General features: G+C 37.3%; 1 protein-coding gene across 4 annotated transcripts in view; it reads right to left on the bottom strand.

Annotated features, from left to right (window-relative positions):
- Positions 1 to 21,822, bottom strand: part of Lrba (LPS responsive beige-like anchor protein) — a 563,056-nt gene that overhangs the window by 66,191 nt on the left and 475,043 nt on the right. For all 4 annotated transcript variants that reach the window (XM_052731913.1, XM_052731912.1, XM_052731914.1 and 1 more), the window contains one exon: positions 8,930 to 9,097. In XM_052731913.1, the coding sequence (XP_052587873.1) occupies positions 8,930 to 9,097 (168 nt within the window). The remainder of the gene's footprint in view (positions 1 to 8,929; positions 9,098 to 21,822) is intronic.

Here is a 21,822-nt window from a genome sequence, read left to right as displayed (position 1 = left end):
TTGTCCTGGCTTTAAATCTCACTGCAGTCACAACAAAGACTCCTGCCCCACCTGCTTAGGATGGGCTTACAGACCACTCCCACAACGTATTCAACAAATGTTAACAACGCTATAAATACCAATTGTGTTTATGCTTTCTGAAAGATTCACGGCCAGTGTTCTACAGCAGTGCTGAGCTGAGCTGAGGCTGACTCCCACCATGAGAGTGATGGAATTCTAAGCCAAAAATGCTTTTCCTTGGATAAGATATCTGATTTGCTACTGCTGTCATGAAACTGGGGTCATGTAAACTTAAACACGGCTGCTGCTTCTTTAGGAAAACAGAGCTTCTCAGAGTGATTAGGAGTTGCTAAAACAGCCCCTGGAAGGATAAGTCTGTGAGAGGCCAGCACAACCACTGACATGAAACACAACTCAGGGAGTGTTCAGGCTTGACTTTCATGCTACAAGACCTACTGTAGATAATTCTTTAAATTGAGTAATATCTTGGCTCTCTCTCCTCTTCTGTATCACAGTAGATGGAGCTGGGATTTATTTTCAAAAGAAAATCAATTTTAATTTCTGAACACATAAAAAGTGACACTGTCTTTGCTTGAAAAGTAAAGGAGAAAATAGCATTTCCGTAAGAAATCTAGCGAGTGCACACAGCAATCTGCAAGGTGAGAAAGCAGATAATTCTGTTCACACTAACTCTGTTCCTCTGCCACAGCCCACAGTGGCCTGGGCCTCCACACATATGGCCAGAATCTACCTAGGTCTGTCTCATTCCTTCTTATCAAAGCCTACTGTCCGAGCCTGGTCACTGACATTGAATTGATTGGGAAGGGCTATTTGAGAAGAAAAAAAAAAGAGAAGATTTGTAGTCAAATAAATCATCTCTAACAGGGCAACTCCAGGTGGCATGAGGATAGCACCAGTTAACAGAGCCCGAGCTGGGGCAGAAGCTTTCCAGCCCATCTTTGCACTGCGGGATTTTTTGCAATGTTTAATAGTTAAAATTTATTGTTTTTAAACATACACTTCTAAATCTCTTTGTGTAAATTTGTATGCACACAAGCACATACACATACGTACACACACACACCCTAAACTTCCTTCCCCCACAGGGTAATGGACCTAGGATTTAGACTTTAGACTTTATAAAGCTTAGTCCAAAAGTGGTCTCACTTCTACATAACCACAACAAGGATGATAATTATCAGTAATACATCTAAATTTCCCTAAAAGTAGAAAATTATTCTCTTTTTTTCCTGTTAAACACCATGGGAGATATGAAGAAATAAATTGCTTTAATTATATTTAAAAAACCTGTTCAGTTGGTTAAATAATGAAATAAAACAAAAACTGATATTGAAAGTGAGCTGATTTTATTTGAGTCAGGCAAAAGAAAATAACATTTATTTTTCCCCTGATATTTATGTGAAGATAGCTTAGTGGAATACCATACCCTGGCCACAAAGGATGGTAGAAATAGCCCACTCTGGAAAGCAACCACAGAAGAGCCCAAAGTTACTATACATATTCCCATCTTGCACACATTTCTAGTGAAGATTTCTAAGCAGGTTGGTCTTTTCCCTTCAAAAAAAGGAAAAAGAAAGAGTTGTGTCCTCACAAATAGATGAATTTATCTGTTTTCTCATACTCTATCATTACAATATCACAGAGATTTTCATTATCTTTTAATCTTCAATAATCCAATAGGCAAAAAAAATGCCACTGTTTTTAAATTCAAAGTTTTGGGATACTAGTACAGACTATTTATATATGTTTTCTCTCTAGTATTTGTGCACTATCTGTCCTTAGCTTTTTCTTTATATACAGAAACTTCAGTTCTCATGTGAGGAGCATGCCAATTTCTGTGATTTTCACCTTCCTCATTGTAAGGTTATGAAGCTACTCACCTATGTTACATGCTAAGTCCCAATCTCACATTTTATATCTAGATACTCTTTATTTTAAATAAGTATCTGTTATACATTTGGAAATTCTTTCACTATGATGTGAGGATGGGACCATATTAGTTTATGTTCTTAATTATTAGGCAGCTCTCCTGACATTACACACTGACTAAAATCACCCTTTGCTTGTGATTTAAATCACTACTTGTATCACATCTTCCAAGTGTACGGTGTCCACTTCTGGAAGCCTTATGTGGATCCACTGAACCTGAATTCCTTCATTAGACATGCAGTTTTGACTACTACAGTTCATGTTTTCTTGTTCATCACATTCAGTTCTAAACAATTCTTGTGTGAGACAGAACAGGAGGGGAACAGAACACGTAGGCATCTGGACACAATACCAGAATTGAGAACAACAGCTTGAGAAGAGAAGGAGAATAGAAGGAGAGCATGGACACTGAGGAAGAACTGCTGGAGGCTTCTTTAGGGCCAAAAGCAGAAATGCTCTGAGCTTTTATGTGTGGTGCTGGTGATAGAAGCCAGGGCCTCAGACATGCCAGTCAAGTACAGTACCGCTGAGCTACAGCCTTATCCCTGAACAGAAATGGTTCTTAAAACAAAAACAAAAACACCGCTTGATTATGTAGGTTCTGCAGATGAAGTCAGGTCATTGTCAGGTTTGGTGACAAGCACTTTTACCCACTGAGCCATCTCGGTGGCCCTCAGGGTTTTAAAAAGTTTCTATCTCACCTGCTAAATGCCATCAAGGAACTGTCTCCTAAGGCATTAAGGCCTAGAGAATGAGCTGTCCATATCGGGATGAAGTAAAAACAAATCACATGTGAATTAGGTGAATTCTGGGTAAGTAAAGGTATGGAATAAAGACTTAATAGGAAAACCATGCCTACAAATACAATTATAAATACTACAAAGAAATGGAAAAAAGATGTATATTAAACTTTTCAAAAAAAAATGTTGTAGAATAAATATTTTAAAAACAATTACATTTTATAAAGTAACAACATTCACTTTTGCTCACATTTCCTTCGGAAACCTGATGAGACTATGTTGGAAGGAGGAGAACTTACTGAGTCAAACCAAATTTAGCAAAATTAATAACAATAACATGACCTGCTTTTACCTATTTATCTCTTGTCTGTGAAAGAATATATATAAGACTGTGAAAATAGAGAAGGTTAAAATGGGGACACAGAACAAGCAGTAACAAGAGAGGAGTGCACAGAGTGGAGGGTGCTCGAATAATCAGCTCAAGAAAAGAATTCACACTGTAGTTGGGGGTCACAAGACACTTGAAAACAGACAGCATATCTGACTGAAAAACACTCCTTTCTGGTGTGTGATGTATGTAAATGGAGACTTCTATATTGACAACACAGCTGTTTTCTAAAAATTAAAAACAACATAAAAGTTTAATGTGCTGCACACAGGCTGTTCCACTGATTACTCCTCTTCTCCTTATGGTTATCATTTTTATCGTTTAGAGCTCTTTTTATAGAGAGATTATTTTTATGATCACTTACTATGCTATCTATCTATCTATCTATCTATCTATCTATCTATCTATCTATCTATCATCTATCTATCCACACAAACTATTCACTCTGGAATGGCAACTTCCTACAGAAGAGCTGAGCTTTGGCAAGCAGCAGGCAGACACATGTTTTGTGTGTGGACTCCTTGCCTGCATGTGACATGTGCCCAAGTGACATGTGACAGTGAGGAAAAGGCTCACAACCACACTGAGTGGACAGCAGCAAACAAAGGAAGCACAAGCACAGTTGCTGAAAGAAGTGACCCGGTATAAAAATGGATTTTGTGCCTTCAGAGAGATACATACACATCCTTCTCCCTTCACAGAGACCCGAGAGAGAGAATGCTTCAGGGTAAGTCAAGTGAGTATGCAAACACACTAACGTTAGGGAAGGGAAAGCCCTTTACTAAAAATTCACAAGATGGGTGTGGCCTGTGAGTCCATAAATGACAGGAGCTGTGCAACTGACAGGGTCCTTATCAAGACTTGACTTGGATGCTAACCTGGCATGGGGCTCACAGATGTGTCTGGCTATGGGAGTGGGAGCTGCACCCCGACTATCTGTTTTGCTGGAAACAGAGTTTATGAACACAGGCAGCGTGTAAGTCTCCTCTCTAAAATCCTTCCCTGTCACCTTATTTCTCTTCAGCCATCCCTGTTCTCTTCACAGCACATACAACTGAAATTATAGTCTGTATTGTTGAGTTCATTTCTGTAAGTCCAATTAGAATCTGAGATTCATGTGAGTGGGACTTTCCCTTACTCAGCTGTTTATCTTCAGTAATGGCAACAGAATGAGCATTTGTGTAAGAAATGAATGACAGAATTTCTCCAGCCCTTTCTGCCTTTATCTCGTCAAGTTAGCCTAGACCTACATTTCCCCATCTCAACATCCCTTTAGCGGCCCCGCCTGTGATCCTTTTCATACATTTCACCATAAGAAATACACACACACACACACACACCTTTTTTGCTTATCCTTTTTCTGCATTTATTCTCCTGCCATTTAAAATACAGAAAAACATGTGGAAAGGAAATAAACATCCATCACTATGCCAGCTAGTCCTATAAAGTTCATCCTATCCTTCATATAAATGCACATAAAGTGAATCTTGAAGCCATCCCACCTTGAACATACATGCTGAATATACATGTCCTTGCACAATACTAATATGGTCCAACCAAAGTTGAGGCAACCTTGCTCCCTCCCTTCAATACTTATCTCTGTGCTCTGGAGTTAGTTCCTCTCCCCTTTTTCGGAGACATTCTTTTCTCCTTTCGAATCTTTCTAATGAAACATGGTCAAACATCTACTCTTATAAAAAGTCTCCTTAGATGGATAGCAAATGGGTAATAAGTATTGAACCCCTGGTTATTGGGTGTCCTTGGCCACCGATGTCATAAACAAATTGAGCCAAATTAATAAGGCTAGGTTTAATAAACAGAGCAAAGCAACTCCCAGGTGACTCCTGGGAAGGCGTGAGGGAGAGCACACCTCAGGTCTGGTGACCAGGTCTTAAATATCCTGTAGACGGGTCTAGAGCAGCCCTGGGGGAGACGCTGACCCTTGGCAGGCTTTTTGAGGGCAGGGTCTGCAGAGGGCAGCTCCAGGGAGCTGGAGATTCTCAACATTTGTACGAAGACTTCTTTTGTAGTGACAAAAACTGTTCTTAAAGTAGACGATGGGGATGCTTATATGTTATGAATACACTAAACTGTATTATATACTGCCAACAAATAAACTGTATCATATGTAAATTATATCTCAATAAAGCTGTTAAAAATTCTCCCTCAGACCTGAGGAGAAAGTTTTTTTTTTAAATTAAATGTATACATTTATAATGCTCAGTAACAAAAAGATATATATTCTTATTCCAGGAATATCATGCAGCTACCAGTCTTAGGAAATCACAAGCCATGTTTACTTAATGAGTGTAAAAATCTAACACGTAGGTGTAACATGTGTGTAATATAAAAATAACCATGGGAAATAAGGGAAAAGCTATACAGTTAAGGAATTTTTGATAATTACCTGGATTATGAAAAATGAAGTAAATGAATTCTAATCTTTTAAAAATTGTCTTTAGAAAATACGTTATGAAAAAAATAAGCATTGAAATTTTATTTGGTATGGTGGTTCCTCAAAAAATTAAACACGAAACTACCATATAGCCAAGAATATACCCTAAAGAAATAAAAGCAGTGACGTGGGTAGATACTTGTACATCAAAGCTCCTAGTTCTCATAATAGCCAAATGTTAAGAACAGCTAAAACACCTACGGATGAGTGATGGATAAACAAAATATGGTGTGCATATACAATGAGATATTATTCAGCCCTAAGAGGGAAGGAAATTCTTATTCAAGATACAAGATGGATGAAACCTAAAGATACTATGCTAAATAAAATAAGCCAGACACAAAGGGGCACATATTATGGTTCTTACTCATATGAGGTATCCATAATAAAGAAATGCAGTGTCATGGTCATCAGGGTCCAAGAAGAGGATGGTTATTGTTTGTTTAATGCAAACATAGTTTCAGTTTGGGATATAAAATTTTTCTGTACATGGACAGTGGGAATAGTTTGCACAATAATATTATTTTTTAATTTTTTCTGCACTGGAGATTGAGCCCAGGGCCTTGCACATGGTAGTCACATGCTCTGCCTCTGAGCTACACTCCCAGTTCTATGTGAACATTCTTCACACCACTAAAGTGCACACTTAAAAATGGCAACAATGGTAAGTTTTACATACAATTATTTTACCACAATAAACCCTTCATTTGAAGTTATAATGTGTTTATTTTGTTACAGTTAAACTATGTAATTTAGTTCAAAACTGTATTCCAATTATCTATCCAATGTCTGAATGGCATAGGCCCAGATCAAAATATCCAACCTAACATGTCAATTGTCTCATTCTCTAAACTTAAATCCTGAAATCGGTCAGAATATTGTGGAATATTCCTTTACACCGTATGACTATGTGTCGCTGTGACTGGTTTAATAAAGACGCAGACTGGCTAATAGCTGAATAGGATAAAGTTAGGTGGGAGAGTCAAACTGAGATTGATGGGAAGAGGGAGAGTCATGAGCAGACACAGAGAGAAAAGACAGACATGCCATACTGAGAAAAGTTACCAAGTCACATGGCAAAGAATAGATAAGAAATATGGGTTAATTTAAATGTAAGAGTTGGCTAGTAACAAGCCTGAGCTATTGGCCAAGAATTTACAAGTAATATTAAGTCTCCATGTCAGTTATTTGGGAACTGGAGGCCAAGAAAGAAAAGTCCCCCTACATAACATGGTTACTACCAAAGACACAGTGGGCATTCCTAGATGTCGCTGTCAACATGGCACAGCTAGTCACATCTTCCTATGTAAACATTCAGTTCCCCAGACACACTAGCAATATAAGAGGACATGTGAGCTAGGCCATGATATTGTAATGAGAGAAGTATTTCCATTATTATGAGAAATTATACTAACACTCTTCTAGAATTGTAAGTGTAAATAAAAAATATAGCAAATATATATAAAATATAGTACTCATCTTTGGAAATTATTGGTGTGTGTGTGGGGAGGGTGTCAATTCAAAATGAAAACAGAGAGCCAATCACACTGAGTAAGATAAAGAGGAAATGGCCAGTTGGCTAGCTATGACAGACACAGGTTAAGAGCCATTTTTGTGACATATATTAAAGCATAAGGTTTAATGACATGATAGGTAGAGATAGTAACATCATCTCAGACACAAAGAGATGATTTTAAAAATGAGCACCTCACTTCACATGTTTAGAGTAATTCCATGAATTTCAAATTTCAAACTATAAGAGGTTATACACAGCAATGTAAAAAACATGGTATGTTTAGTAAAACAGAAGGATCTAAAAGCCAATTCTGGAGTATAAATTCAGATATAAGCTGATTATATAGGGAATTTATTCTAAGATAATATGAAAAAGGAAAAATAGGCTGAATGTTACAGAATCACTGGCACATATTAGAGTCAGTAGCACATGGCAAATACTGTTTACGTGTGTGTGTGTGTGTGTGTGTGTGTGTGTGTGTGTGTGTGTGTGTGTAAGTGTGCATGCATGTGCGCATGCACATGTGTGAGCACATGCATGGTATGTGGAAGTCAGAGGAAAACTTGTGAGAGTTGGTTCTCTGTTTTCCACTATATGGGTTCCAGGCTCAGTCAGAGTCAAGCAGCCCTGCCCTGTGAGCATACCGGCCTGCCTGACATTTGCTATTCTAGTCTAAGAATTAAATCATGCATTGTTCAATAGTATTACTTGCGTGCTGCTTTGACTTCAGTGTCATATAGAGTCCCATGATGATCTGAATCATAAAGTCAATGGTTACTCCAAATAAGGTGCGCTGGAGGAATATTCACGCACAGTTGGAGGTGTAGCTCAGAAGCAAAATATGTGCCCTGAGCTCGATCTCCAGTGCCAAGTTCACTAAACTGAGAGATTGAAAACATTAAGAGTTAACTAACCCAGTTCTCTGTCTCCACAGTTTTTAAAATGTGAAAAACAGAAACTCACAATATGTACAATTTAGGGCAAAAGAAACCTAATATGCAGTGCTTTTGTTTACATACTAACATTTATCTAGCATATAAGTCAAGTGATAATATGCTAATTTATTTCAGTATGTATTTATGGATGTTCATCATAGTTAGGTAATAAAATTACAGAGGAATGCACCAAGTCCTGGTGAAAACAGGACACCTTACACGCTGGAAGAAATGTACCCTTCAAAATAGACATCTACCCTATGTCATGTTTTAAGTGTCCATTTGTTTTAAAATCATATCAATGTTTAAGGTTGTATCTGTGCAATTATATGATTTTTCATAGAAGGCTAATACATTTGGGGGTATATAACTAGATTAGAAACAGTAAAAAAAAATTATTCAGAAATTTGGGTGAACACTGTATTTGCCAAGATCCTGTTTTAGTGTTTTTTCAGAAAATACTTGACAGGATAAAGCAAGCCTCATTACTGTCTAATGCCGAATAACTAAAATGACAGCAAACCCCCATACTTTAACCCACTATTAACATCCACATGGATTTGTATGCACTGATGAACTATATTGAAACATGTTTTATTGCATTTTGACTTATGCTCACAATTGTATAGTGAATAAATGACTGTTTTCCCAATATTTCAAACTATGTGAGTAGCTTCTAAACCCATAAAAATTAAAAATCTGACCGAGATCCCTTAACAAGTTCAAACTATGAAAGCTCTCATTTTATACTAAGTCATACTAATTGGGAAAAAAAAAGCTCCAGACTCAAGTTCCCGCTAGGTGATTAACCGACAGTTTGTCCTGCCTCAGTCTACCCACTTTGTTTCAGTTTCTCCATCAGTTACTTGGAAGATAGGGAAATGAGATCAATATTATGAAGCTGGCAGACTCATGATAATGAGTTTCCTTCTGAGTAGGACTTACCTCTCTCAACACAGGGTCTGTTATTGAGTTCAGGCTGACTGCTCCTTCATAGGTTAGGTAATAGAACACGTTGAGGGCTCGCACTGCCTCTGGCCCTTGTTGTTTATAGCCAAAAATAAGATCAATCCATTGGTGAAGCTGGCAGGAAACAAATTCACTCTCTAAGGCCTGAAAAACAATATAGACCATATCACTATGCTGAACCTTATTTTAAAAACATAGAGATTTAGAACAACAGTAAAGCATAACACTAAACTTACTTCAACATTAATAACAACAACAAAAAACCCCAAAACTAAAAACAAAACAAAAAAAACCCAGGTATGGCAGCATGCATCTGTTCCTACTTGAAAAGCTGAGGCAGGGTGATCATAAGTTTTAGGCCAGTCTGAGTAACACAATGAGACCTAGTCTTAAAAACAAACAAAACCAAAGCAATGCAAGGGGGATGGCTCAGTCAGTTGAGTGATTACCTGAGCACAATCCCTAGTACCTATATTAAATGCCACGTGTAGTGACACACATCTGTGATAGAGCTAGGGGCAGAGACAGGAGCATTCCAGGAGCATGCTCGCAAGCCAGCCTAGCTAGCTGAATCTGCAAGCTCCAGATTCGGTGAGGGATCCTGTGGGAAGGGCAGGGGAAGGGAAAAGAAGGGGGAAGAGAAGGACAGACAGAGAGCAAAGGAACACTGTGGCTCAGATGTAGTTCAATGCAGACTGTGTACTTTGTCCTTGTGAGACCTGGTATTCAATCCCAGTACTGTAAAAAACAAACAACAACAACAAAAACCCTGACACTCTGTTTTCTACTGAATCTGTTCTGCTCTGTATATATGAGAAACTTCCTGGCCCTCATCATGCTAAGCTGTAGTAATCACTTTGGCATTCTCCCACTACATTGTAAGCACTATAAGGACTGGGGCTGGGCTTATCTTGGTTATACTCGTAAATCAGGCTTGACAGGCACTCAATTCATGCTTCAAAGAAAGGAGGTCATAGATAGAGTAAAGGGCAACTTTGGGAAAGCAAATGCAAAAACATTAAACATTTTCTATTCACTTGGGATATTCACATTTTTCTCAAATTAAAACATGTCTCCTGCAACTACAACCAAATTATTTAGTTATTTTGATTGTGTTTATAATAACAAATTAGATTTTGTGGGGACTTATAACAGCTGAATTTTTATTCTATGTATCAGTACCAAACCAAACACTTTATGCTATTAACTGTGCTCAATAAATAATAAATGAACATGATCAAATATTCACTTGAAATGCTGGGCACAAAATTCCCTTGCTATTCATCATTATATTCCCATTTACTAGTACTGTGTGCCAAATACAGTTGGTACCACTAACTGTGTGCTGAATTGAGTAAAGTTAGGAATACCAAGGCCAGAGACGTTTTAGGAAGCTATTCCTCTTTATACTGTGTAATACGATTCAAAATTATTCCAACATCAAAATTCAATACTAAGTGGTTAAGGTTTTCCAACAAATAATGCTATTCAAAGTTAATAGAGCTGTCAAAGTTAACTCTGAAGCATAACTAAAAATATTTCAAATTATATTTGGTAACAAATCTCAATGAAATTAGTTTTAGCATTGAAACTGTATGATTGTGATATACTTTCCTGGCAGTGTACTATTAGTATCATAATAAGATGTCTGTAAGTTCTAAGGTGCAGTTGGCTACATCTTTTTTCTCTTTGGTGTTAGAGACTGAACCTAGGGTCTTGTGCATGCTCCATCACTGACCTCTAATCCTTAGCCTCAAAGGACTAACTATAAAAGCAAACATCAATGAAGTATAAACCATATTGGCACAAATGATAGACACATTAGTTCATAGGTACACATGTGTAAAAATTCTTATTGAAACTAGTACTGTGAATAAGAAAGATGTTTATAGCTAAATACAATGTTTTCTTTAAAAAACATTCAACCTGGGCTTGTAATACTACCAAATATAAAACATTATTCTCTAAATAAATCTCTATGAACTAACTAGGCAATTCTTACATTCTAATGTATACATGAAATGAAACAGGCCTAAAAATATCTAGCTAGCTTCCCCTGTGAGAGCTACTGTCTTAGACACCTATTATCAAATTCACCATATCTGCCACTTTCATAGAGATGGTAAGGAAGCATAAAACTACTTCACATTATACTTAACATAATATGAGGGTTTTGATAATCAAATAAATCCCTATTTTAATCACATAAATTTAAAATGAGTTTAAACATTTAAATGACCAGTACAGTTGCATTCACTTTGGCCCTGGGAGGGATAGGAGGGCACATGTTTAAAGTGACACATACAAACAGCAATTGTCTTAATTTGTGTGTGGTGCACTCCACACAAAAGCCCTAAATATGTTCAAATTAGAGCAAGCTGCTTGATTGTCACTGCAGCCTCGTGTCACATTAATGCATGACAAACATTAAACCATACACTTAAATGGCAATTTATATCATTTAAATGTTTACTGCCAGACTAGCCCATCACTCATTTAAATGTGACTTTCTGACAGCTAATTTCAGTTAATTTTCTCCAATTCACTTAATTAGAACTTTCAATCAGGGAAGGACTTCCATGTATCTTCAGGAGTGCATCCTTTTTGGTTGCTCAAATCTGGGAGGTAATAAGCTGATGAAAAGCCCTGCTGTAGGATTAACGTGGAGGACCAGCGAGTCTACGAGTGAGCGTCACCACACAAAGCAGGCTCACAGCATGTATTCTGAGAAAGAACATACTTATTTATGTAAATAATACTCTTGCCAGTAGTTTAAATAAAAAACGTTTAGTTCATATATACCCACTATTGAAACAATAAAAAACCCGCATCCAAGCTAATTAAAAATTAATGATTTCAAAATTGTTTAATAAGATAAAACAGCCAGGAGTCTCCTGAGTGTCCATGGCATTGTGATTTGAGACTATAAAATTCTAGAAGGCTCAGAAATGAAGATGTACAAATGAATTTTCTCAATATTAAAGCTCTACAACTAGGGCAATTTTGTTTTATGTGTCATCAAACAAAGAGCTGCGAGTTTCCTAATGGTTGATTACTTCTTTATGCACATTTGAAATGGTGAAGTTGGTTTGATTTAAATGCTTTAAGCTTTATATCTTGATACTGCTTCAGAATTTTAAACAAACAACACCGAAGAAACAACTCTGCATGCTCCTCTAATGCTGCAGACACAAGGCAGAGCCATCACATGGCAAGGCTCAGCCCCCTTCCTACCGCCACAGGTCAGTCCTGAAGGACGTCAGTCCTGAAGGACTTCACAGAATTATTGGCAGACTTTATTCAAGGAGGTGATAAACACATTAATAAATAAACACATATAAAAAACCCTAAACATTATATTAGTTTTTTTTTTTTAAGCACCAAAGCAAAGCTTTGAAATGGGATCTGAAAGAACTGAGACAGATCTGAAAGGATTTCTAAGAAGTTTTGGAATCCTTCCAGTACAAAGTCAGCTCAGACTTTAACCTCCTTTTGACAGCACTGAATGACAGTTGCCTGACCCAGAGTGTGCACTGATAAACAAGTGTACAGAATACATACTTGAAGGATGAAGGAGGATAAGCAGGAGGCCATTAAGGGAAAAGAGAATAACTCAAAGAGAAATACTTTGGGTTTATATCTTATAATTTGCTTTAAAATTCAAAAGCATAAAGGAGTAAATACCTACTAAAAATTCTTCAAAATGTCTTTCATATACAGCTTTAAAAACTACCCTATATAAAATTTATGTGGACCCACATTTTCAGAGAGTGTGAGCACATTTGTGCAAACACACACACACACACACACACACACACACACACACACACACACACACACACCATGCATACCATGTCAGTGAAATGCTAAGCATTCGAGGTTTTTCAAAGCCTCTAGGACAGTATTAATTAAGGCTGGAGCTAAATAAGGTTTGCAGCTAGGGGATAGTAACATTTTTTCCATGCTGCTCTCAACCTAACCAATCAATCGTAAGCACTCCCCTAGCAGGCTGGATACATCATTTACATCCAATGAGTGCTCTGAATAAAATTTGTGAAAAAGAAAATCCACAAAAATGTCTAACATGATATAGTAATATTCAGCTCATCTTGAGTTATAAAATAAAGCAATGACTAGTGTCCAATTGTTAAGGAACACATAAGACTCTGAAAAGACTACCACATGAAGCTCTCACAAATTGTTACTCCAATCCAAGGGGATTCATATTAGTCTTGACAAACTGGGGGCTGATATCTGTTTTCTTAATGAGATCTATTAGGCAGAGACAAAAACACTTGTGAGATGCTAAAAAGTACAGGACGTAGATGCCAAATATAAACACTTTTATATTTTTTTGGCAACTTTTACTTGCTTTGTTCTTTTACAAAATATCAATAAATTAAAATTTTAATATATCATAAAGATAATAAATTGTTCATAAATGATTGTGTCAGAAATAATTATAGTAAATATGAATATGTGTCCAATAATAAATCTTACAGAAAGAACATACTGTTTCTCTGAAATCAACTCATTAAGGAAATAAATTATTTATGATATAAAATGTTAAATAAAATTATTCTTATTTTGTAGAGTGAAGTCAAATAATTTGCTAACATATAGAAATAGTTCATTTTTTCCAAGATATTAAGCTATTTGAAAATAATTTTAATGATATTTATCACTAATTTTATTAATCAATGAAGGCTTTAGAAATACTATAGCAATTCCCTATAAAACTCAAGTTTTATTAACATGAAAATTAGGTAAAATAAAAGAAAATCAATTTTAATTAACAAAAGAAATCATAGATATTTGTTAATGACAAAGGAGCTGTGGTTGATAGTTACTTATGGTTTCCATGCTTGTAAATCTCTAATTGGTGTTAATATCAATATGATAGTCCTACTCAGTGCTATCATACAATAGTAGTTTTTATGAACATCAAATAAAATGATCAAATATCATCTACAAATAGAAATGAATATACTAGTAAGTTTGGTTCCCAGAACCAGGACGTCATCAACAACAGAAAGAATAAAGAGAAAGGCCTAAAAAGCCTCGATTTGCATTTCTACACATCTATACCACTACTTCTATTCCCAGGTGTCTAGAGAGCCTGATTCAGCTCCACGATACAAAATATTACACCTGTAAATTTCAAATAAAAAGATAAAAACCACTAATTAATCCTAACTTGGTATACACTTAATTATAAGATGCATATGACCACATTTTAATGAAAGAATAAAGTAATTTCTTAAATTTTAATTAAACTTAAAGATAAGAATTTCAATGGAAGTGAGTCTATGTAGTGATATGTTTGAAAGAAGGTAATACATCAAATTATAAACTTGCATTTATAATTATTTTTTTTCTTTTGAAATAGATGTAAAAAGCCTTCTTCGTCCACACACACACACACACCACACACACACACACGCACACACAAATGAATGAACTGGCTTGTTATGTTTGCATGTGCTGGATTTCAAACACTAGTGGTAATGTTTCCTTAACATTGATATACGACCTTTGTAATTTACATTGAAGAAAGCTGTTTTTTTCAGCCTAATTAGAACTGTTTCAAATTTTCCTGCTAAATATATGATATAAAGTCCTTTCAACTTTTTTATTCTAAAGTTTCTTTCCATGTCAACTTTGTTCCAATCAAAATATGCTTTGAATTAAATGATTTTGATTGAATATGTGGATCACATTTCATGTCTAAGATTTAAAGTCCAAAAAGGAAAAGTTTAGCCTGTGCAAACAAAGCAAAGGCAGCCACTTTGCAGAAGGCTGTTCCCTTTAAGAAGACTGACAAATTGTTTGTGTGCACCAGCAGGTCCAGTTCCTGCAATAGTTGCCAGATTTCCTGTCGCTCTAATAAGATAGATATGTTAACCCCTCAAGTGCTGGCTGTGAATCTATGGAAAATCTGGCTAACTTCAGTAAATTTAGGAATTTAATTCTTTGAAACAAATCTAAAGAAAAGAAAAGAAAAATTTGCAGCTACAGTATATTAATGTCTTCAAACAATAAAAGTCATAGAAAAAAATCAACTATTTTTCATACTGGACAGATATTAATTCAGAATACAAGTATGTTTTCCAAATGTGATGTGCTAAAAATGACAAACACCTGTCAATCTCTTTTTAATGCATTAATTTCACCTTTTTAACAATTATTTTTATAGGTGAAACAGTTAAAACTATAATATTTAGTCAACTACAATCAACTAATATTAGCTTAATTTCTCCAAAATTGTTTACAGGCATATCAAACTGCTTCAGAATCTGGATGTTTACCTTACTATAAATGTACGAAAAATGTTAAGCAAGTTTAATACTATTTACACAGAAAAGTCTAACTTTGGGTGCTTAAAAATACATGTGACAATGGGACATTTAAGACTAATACATCATGAGGACGAAAGGGGAGAAGGAGGACCAAAGATTAAAAGGAAAAAGCTGTAGGATATGAAGAATAAAATGTATACTTGACATTTAAAAAAATGAAATTTAGTTACGGCACCGAAGTTGTGCAGGCAGAGTAGATGGAGAAATCACTGGGAGAGCTGTGCACTTACTTACACTGCCCTTGAACTGCTGGGCGGAGCAGAGATTTGAGTTCATTTCTACATTTTTATCATTACTAAAGCAAAGTGTGAGTTAGTATCATGTCTTGATATAACCATCAAGCACCCATGCATCTTTTGGCAGGAGAACCATTCTGCTACAATTGTTATTGTGTAGTTTTAAATGGACTAGTCAACCAGCTGTTATATATTTTACACACTGAAGGCCATGTTTCCTTTGAAATTCATAGTTTTAATCTCAACTGAAGTCTGTATTGCTGTGTGCCAAGATCAAAAGGATTAGGCAAACTTGTACAATTACCTCCTTTTCAGAGAGATGATTTTTTTCTGAATGTTTAAAATACTTCTGTATGCTGACATTTTAACCAACTATTTTCTTGAGAACTACAGAACATTAAAACATTTAATTAACATTTCAACCTTAGGTCATTCCTTACTCTTACATCTAGAAATTTAGAACAGACAGATGTTAAAGTAGTTGTAGTGTGACACACATAGTAATATAGAGATTTTTTTCTTTCTTATATCTAGTTAGGTAAGAATGGATGAGGGGCAACTGTACCAGCCTATCCATTCTATTATTTATATTCTGTGTGCTGTTGCTTAAAAAACAACTCAGAGAACTTACAACAATGCATATGTGGCCAGAGAAATTTAACAGGAGATAATAGGTCTTACAAAAATAAGGACAAGATAGAGATGCCCATAAAACCATGTTGTGACATTTCAGAATTGTCTCAGATGAACCCTGTAGTTGGTGCTAAGCTTTCTAGCAGGCAACACAGAAAACTTGAACAATTACAAGAGTCAAAAATGACCATAATTTAAAAACAAACCAGATGGCCTGAAAATACATTATTTCTATTTCTGAGATAAGAAATTCCTCCCTTGGCAATTATGATGGAATCCAGGTATGTGACTCACAGAGGAACTTACTTAATCCTCAAGTAGATTTAAAGTATAGACAAATGGAGAGGCTGCATACTCTTCAGGAGATCCTAAATAAACTTTATTTTTCTTAGGGAGGCTTTGAATGGTAGATTCTAGATAACATTTCATGACAAGTACCTGGAACGCAGCCATTTTGTCAGTTAAGTGCAGAACCACATATCTAAAAAACAGGTAAACTGAGTTATGGGACTTTTATCATTTCTAAAAGATTTAAGGGGCAGAAGGAGAAAGATATGAGCCTGCATGGAAGGCAGAACCACTTTCACTTGGTACATTTAGATGATAGGTTTAAGATTTCCACAGACTGTAATATTGGCTAAACTTTTCCACACAGATATACAAAAGCTTCCAAATGCTAAGCACAATGTGCCATTCCTTGTAGACACTGAAATATGTGAAGTGTGCACAGGAGGCTGCTAAGAAGGCTCAGTGGGTAAAATGTTAGTTAGGTACAGAAAAATGAGTATCTTTCTTCTTTAACCACAATCAGAGACTATTCATGTAAGAATTGCTGGAAGTCTTCTCTTATAGTAAGTTACAAAAGGAAGGAAAATAGAATTAAAAAAAATCTCCCTACATTTGCTTATCTGCACAGATCTGATAAATATTAGCAGTCTTGCCTTTGAAGATGGTTTGACCAGAATTCCTATTTCTTGCCAGATGCAGTTTAATCCCATAGGGATACCAGACAAAAACAAGGAGCTGTCTGCATGGCACTAATTAGTCCCTCCACTGGCTGTCATAAACTTAGAGTGGCAAATCAAAATGCCTGGCAAAATACAACAGTTTTCAATCATTTCTCCAAGAAAAGCCAATAAAGAATAAAACTAACTCTCTCTCTCCTCTCTCTCTCTCTCTCTCTCTCTCTCTCTCTCTCTCTCTCTCTCTCTCTCTCTCTCTCTCTCTCTCTCTCATATTTTTAATGCATTAAGTTTGGCCAGATCTTCTGTAGGATCGAAAGACTTTCATTCTGCAACTCTTGATTAATAGCAGTATCTCTCTTATCCATTCATTCAGCAAATGCATACTGTGTGCTGCTAGTGTGTCCTGTTCTGTGCTGGGCTCTGAGCTGAGGTGTCCTCTGGAAGGAAAGGGGGAGATGAGTAAGCTCTGAGTCAATGACATTCCACATGAGAGGTACTGAGAGCCATCTTCAAGACAGCAGCATAGGGGACCAAGAGATGGCTCAGTGAATAAGATTGCTTACTCTTCTTACAGAGCACCTGGGCTCAGCACACCTGTAACTCTAATTCCAAGGGATCTGATGCCATCTCTTGACCTCTACAGACTCGTGCACACATCAGGTGCACATATATACATTCAGACTCACACACCTACACATTTAAAAAACCCAGTAATACAGGAGGTGAGGCTAAAGAGGTGGCAGTGTGACTGACTAATAAGATGGATACCCTGGGTTCAATCCCCACGACATGGAAAAAAGGAGGTGGAAAGGGAGGGAGACAAACAGGGAAGCAGGCAGGTGGTAGGATTGAAGAAGAAAGAACAGGGCTCAGAGAGATATAAAATGGAAGTTATTATTTACAACTGAATGTCAGTGAGAAGGGAGACAGGGTCTTGAGAAGGGAGACAAGGTCTTGAGACACCTGGCTTTCAGGTTTGCACTTCAACTATACTGTAGCAAAAGCAATCTCTATGGTAGACTAGTTGAATTTTGAATTTAATATTAACATTTTAGACTTGTTTCAGTGCTAAGGACCTGGAAAACACTAGCACTTTACTATCAAGCTACATTCACAGCCCTGTATTGTTTTTTACAGACTTGAAATCTTAAGACTTTATTTTGGATGTAAGGTTGAAAATTAAAGCAGAAGTTTATATACTATTTCCATACTCAATAGAAGGATTCCAAGCCTGCCCCCTCAATTATTATTATCATCATCATTATTATTATCATCATTGACACAGTGAGAGTCTCATTGTGAAGTCCAGGCTGGTTTCAAATTCACAATTTTCTTGTGCCTCCAAGATTCATGACACACCATACCAGTTTCTAAGCCAGTAAGAATTCTGGGTAACAAAATGGCCACCAAAACTTTATACCAGTGTTGTCTAATAGAAATGTATGGAAACCAAATGCACAATACTTGTTTTTCTAGCAGAATTTTGCTTAATCAAAACCAATATAAAAGTATCATTTTATATTAAATCTTAGAATCAGTGATGTGTTTTATACTCATTATGTATATAATATACATTAATCTAAATGCTTACATTTCAAGTAATCCATAGCCACAAGGTAAACCTTATAAAGCATCAAGTACCTAAAAGACTAAATGATTTTCACTGTGGTTTCGCGGTCACTGCAGTTCTCAGCACCATAAAGAACAGCTAGACCTTTCGACATGACAGCAGTTATCTAGCATCTTCAGGAGGGAATAGACATAATGTTCTGCAGTGTATGTTCTTTCACACTTCACAGATCTCAGGAGAAATGTAGCAACATGTGAAAAATGGCACTCTGTTCATCCTCTTTAAATAAAGACAGAAAAAGCAAAATCTACCAAGCCCAGGTCCTTCTGCCAACTTATCATCCTTAGAGGTCCCTGGTGAGGACTTGTCCATACTGGCTGCTCAGATCTACAGTTAGGCACCCACAGACTACAAACTCAGCACTGGACACAGTCCTTGTGGGAAAGTCAGCCATGTAAATCTGTGTGCTTTCACTAACCTCAGGAAAAAGCACCTCATATTTAACACAAGATTAACTAACCTCTCTCCACTCCTAGATAGTTTTTAGAATTTATAATAACATGATTCTTTAAAGTACAATAAATTGTGGATCCAATTCTCTCTGAATTATCAATAGAATGCTACTTAATAACCATTCTTAATTATAGTATACAACCATGAATACAAAGGCATGTGATCAACAATATAAATTAAATAGATATCTTGCTTTCTGTTCTCAGTACAACAAAGACAATGCTGTATGGGTCTAGGGGCTCATCTCCCTCAGCTCCTTTCTGTTACTTACTCTCGTAACTTTTCTGTCCTCTCTTTGGAGTCTACATCTATTCAATTCCCCTGGACTTTTAGCCACGGAGTCTCTCTTTCACCCTGCTTTCAGTGTCCCTTCTCTTCATGGTTCAGTCTCAGCCTTCTGCTCCTATCTAACCGGCTAAGAAAGAACAGGATCCAGCCACCTCCAGCGCGGATCATTCTAGAGTTTCAAATCCAAATTGTGAACTGCTTTTTTTTTTGGTATGTTCAAATACTTCACCGTAACACATGAACAGGAATGGGTCATGTTCTCTTTGACATTCTCATCCTCCCTGCTTGTCATTTCAGAGTAGCTCCTTCATTCCCTCAGTCAAGCAGGACAAGCGGCAGTCACTCACTCCTTCCCCTCACCTCAGCGCTGTATCCAACCAGACACAAGCCCCTCCATCTTCAGAACTCCTCCCTCCCTCCCGCCTTTCCTTTGTGACTATCTTTGCATCCATGCTTCACTATTTCTTGGCTCAACGATTCTAAACACATCCAAACCATATCCTTTCTCTTTAATTTGCCCCACTCCGTCTCTCCTGTATACTAATTACGTCTGAAATCTGACCCAGGCACCACTTGCCCTAAAGTTTTCACAGGCTCTCCTACCCCTAAAGCAGTGGATTTCCAACTTTAACTAGAATCAGGTAAGGATCATATTAAAACCCAGATTCCTAGACTTCAGAGTGTCTGTTATAGTACATCAGGACAGAGGCCAAGAATTTGCCTTTTGTGACAGGTTCCCAGATTATTTAAATGCTGCTGGTTCAGGAACCACCTTTGGGTACCACTTCTTTAAAGAAGAAGTTCACACTCTTGATATGATCTGTCGCCAGCCTTTTCACGTGCACCTCCACTTAGTTCTCAGTACTGCATTCTACCATCAGAATTAACTTTAGCTCATATGCTACACGACTTCACCCATTCTGCTTCTTGTATCTTTAAATGTCCATTGCCATGCTCTTGTTCCATTCCTAGAAAATCCCTATACATTCTTTGTGTGTGTGTGTGTGTGTGTGTGTGTGTGTGTGTGTGTGTGTGTGTGTGTATAGGGTGTGTTAAGGACTGAGCATGCTAAGCATACATGCTATCATTGAGCTTCACCTAGCCCTTCACACTCATCCCTTTTGAGGCAGGGTCTCACTCTGTAGCTCTGGATGCTCTGGAACTCACTATGTAAACCTGTAAACCAGGCTGGCCTCCAACTCACGGAGACCTGCCTGCCTCTGCCTCCCAAGTTCTGGAATTAAAGGTATGTGCCACCATGCCTGGCTATACTCATCTTTAAAGATTAAGATCAAATGTAGGTTTGTTCTTAATAGTCTTTCCTAACCTTACTAAGAAACAGAACAAGGCATTTCCTCTTTGGGTCTTATAGACAGACAGACAGACAGACAGACACAGACACAGACACAGACACAGACACAGACACAGACACAGACACACACACACACACACACACACACACACACACACACACACACACACACACACACTTTCATGGTAGCCCTGCCTCTCATTTATGGCATACACTATAAACACCATACTTATTACTTGTTACTCCCTCACTAAACAACAAATTCCCTTCAAAGCAGATACTATATACTATCATTCTCACTGTTCTATGACTTGCATATAATAAATGTTTATAAAATACTGGGAATAAATGACTGTTTCACTTAACCTAGTTCCCTAATTAATTACTGCTGTCTGTCTACTCCTTAAAATAGCAGCCCCAAAGTGCAGGTATCATTGTCTTGCAATTTTGTGATCACAGATCTAATTATCCAGAAGGTTCTTAATAATTGCCTATTGAGAACCCTCATCCAGTAACTGATGAGAGGAAGCAGAGGCAGAGATCCACAGTCAAGCATTGGGCCAAGCTCTGGGAGTCCTATTGAAGAAAGGGAGGAAGGATTGTAGAAGCTATAGGGGTCAAGATCATGATGGGGAAACCCACAGACAGCTGACCTGAGCTCTTGGAAGTTCAGGGACTCTAGACTGACTGCTACGGAGCCTGCATGGGACTAACCTAGGCCCTCTGCGTGTGGGTGACAGTTGTGTAGCTTGGTCTGTTTGTGGGGCCCCTAGCAGTGGGATCAGGATCTGTCCCAGGCACATGAGCTGGCTTTTTGGAACCTACTCCCTATGGTGGGATGCTTCACTCAGCCTTGATGCAGCGGGGAGGAGCTTGGTCTTGCCTTAACTTGACATGCCATGCTTTGTTGACTCCCATGGGAGGCCTTACCCTTTTTGAGGCATAGATGGCAGGGGTGGAAAGGAGGTGAGGTGAGGGAACAGAGGGAGAGGA

The sequence above is a fragment of the Peromyscus californicus genome, unplaced genomic scaffold (genome assembly GCF_007827085.1).
Source record: "Peromyscus californicus insignis strain IS unplaced genomic scaffold, ASM782708v3 Scaffold_9__1_contigs__length_137607984, whole genome shotgun sequence".
In the NCBI taxonomy this organism is placed as follows: Eukaryota; Metazoa; Chordata; class Mammalia; order Rodentia; family Cricetidae; genus Peromyscus; species Peromyscus californicus.
The sequence above is the reverse complement of the archived record's forward strand: the minus strand, read 5'-3'. Positions and strand labels throughout refer to the sequence as shown.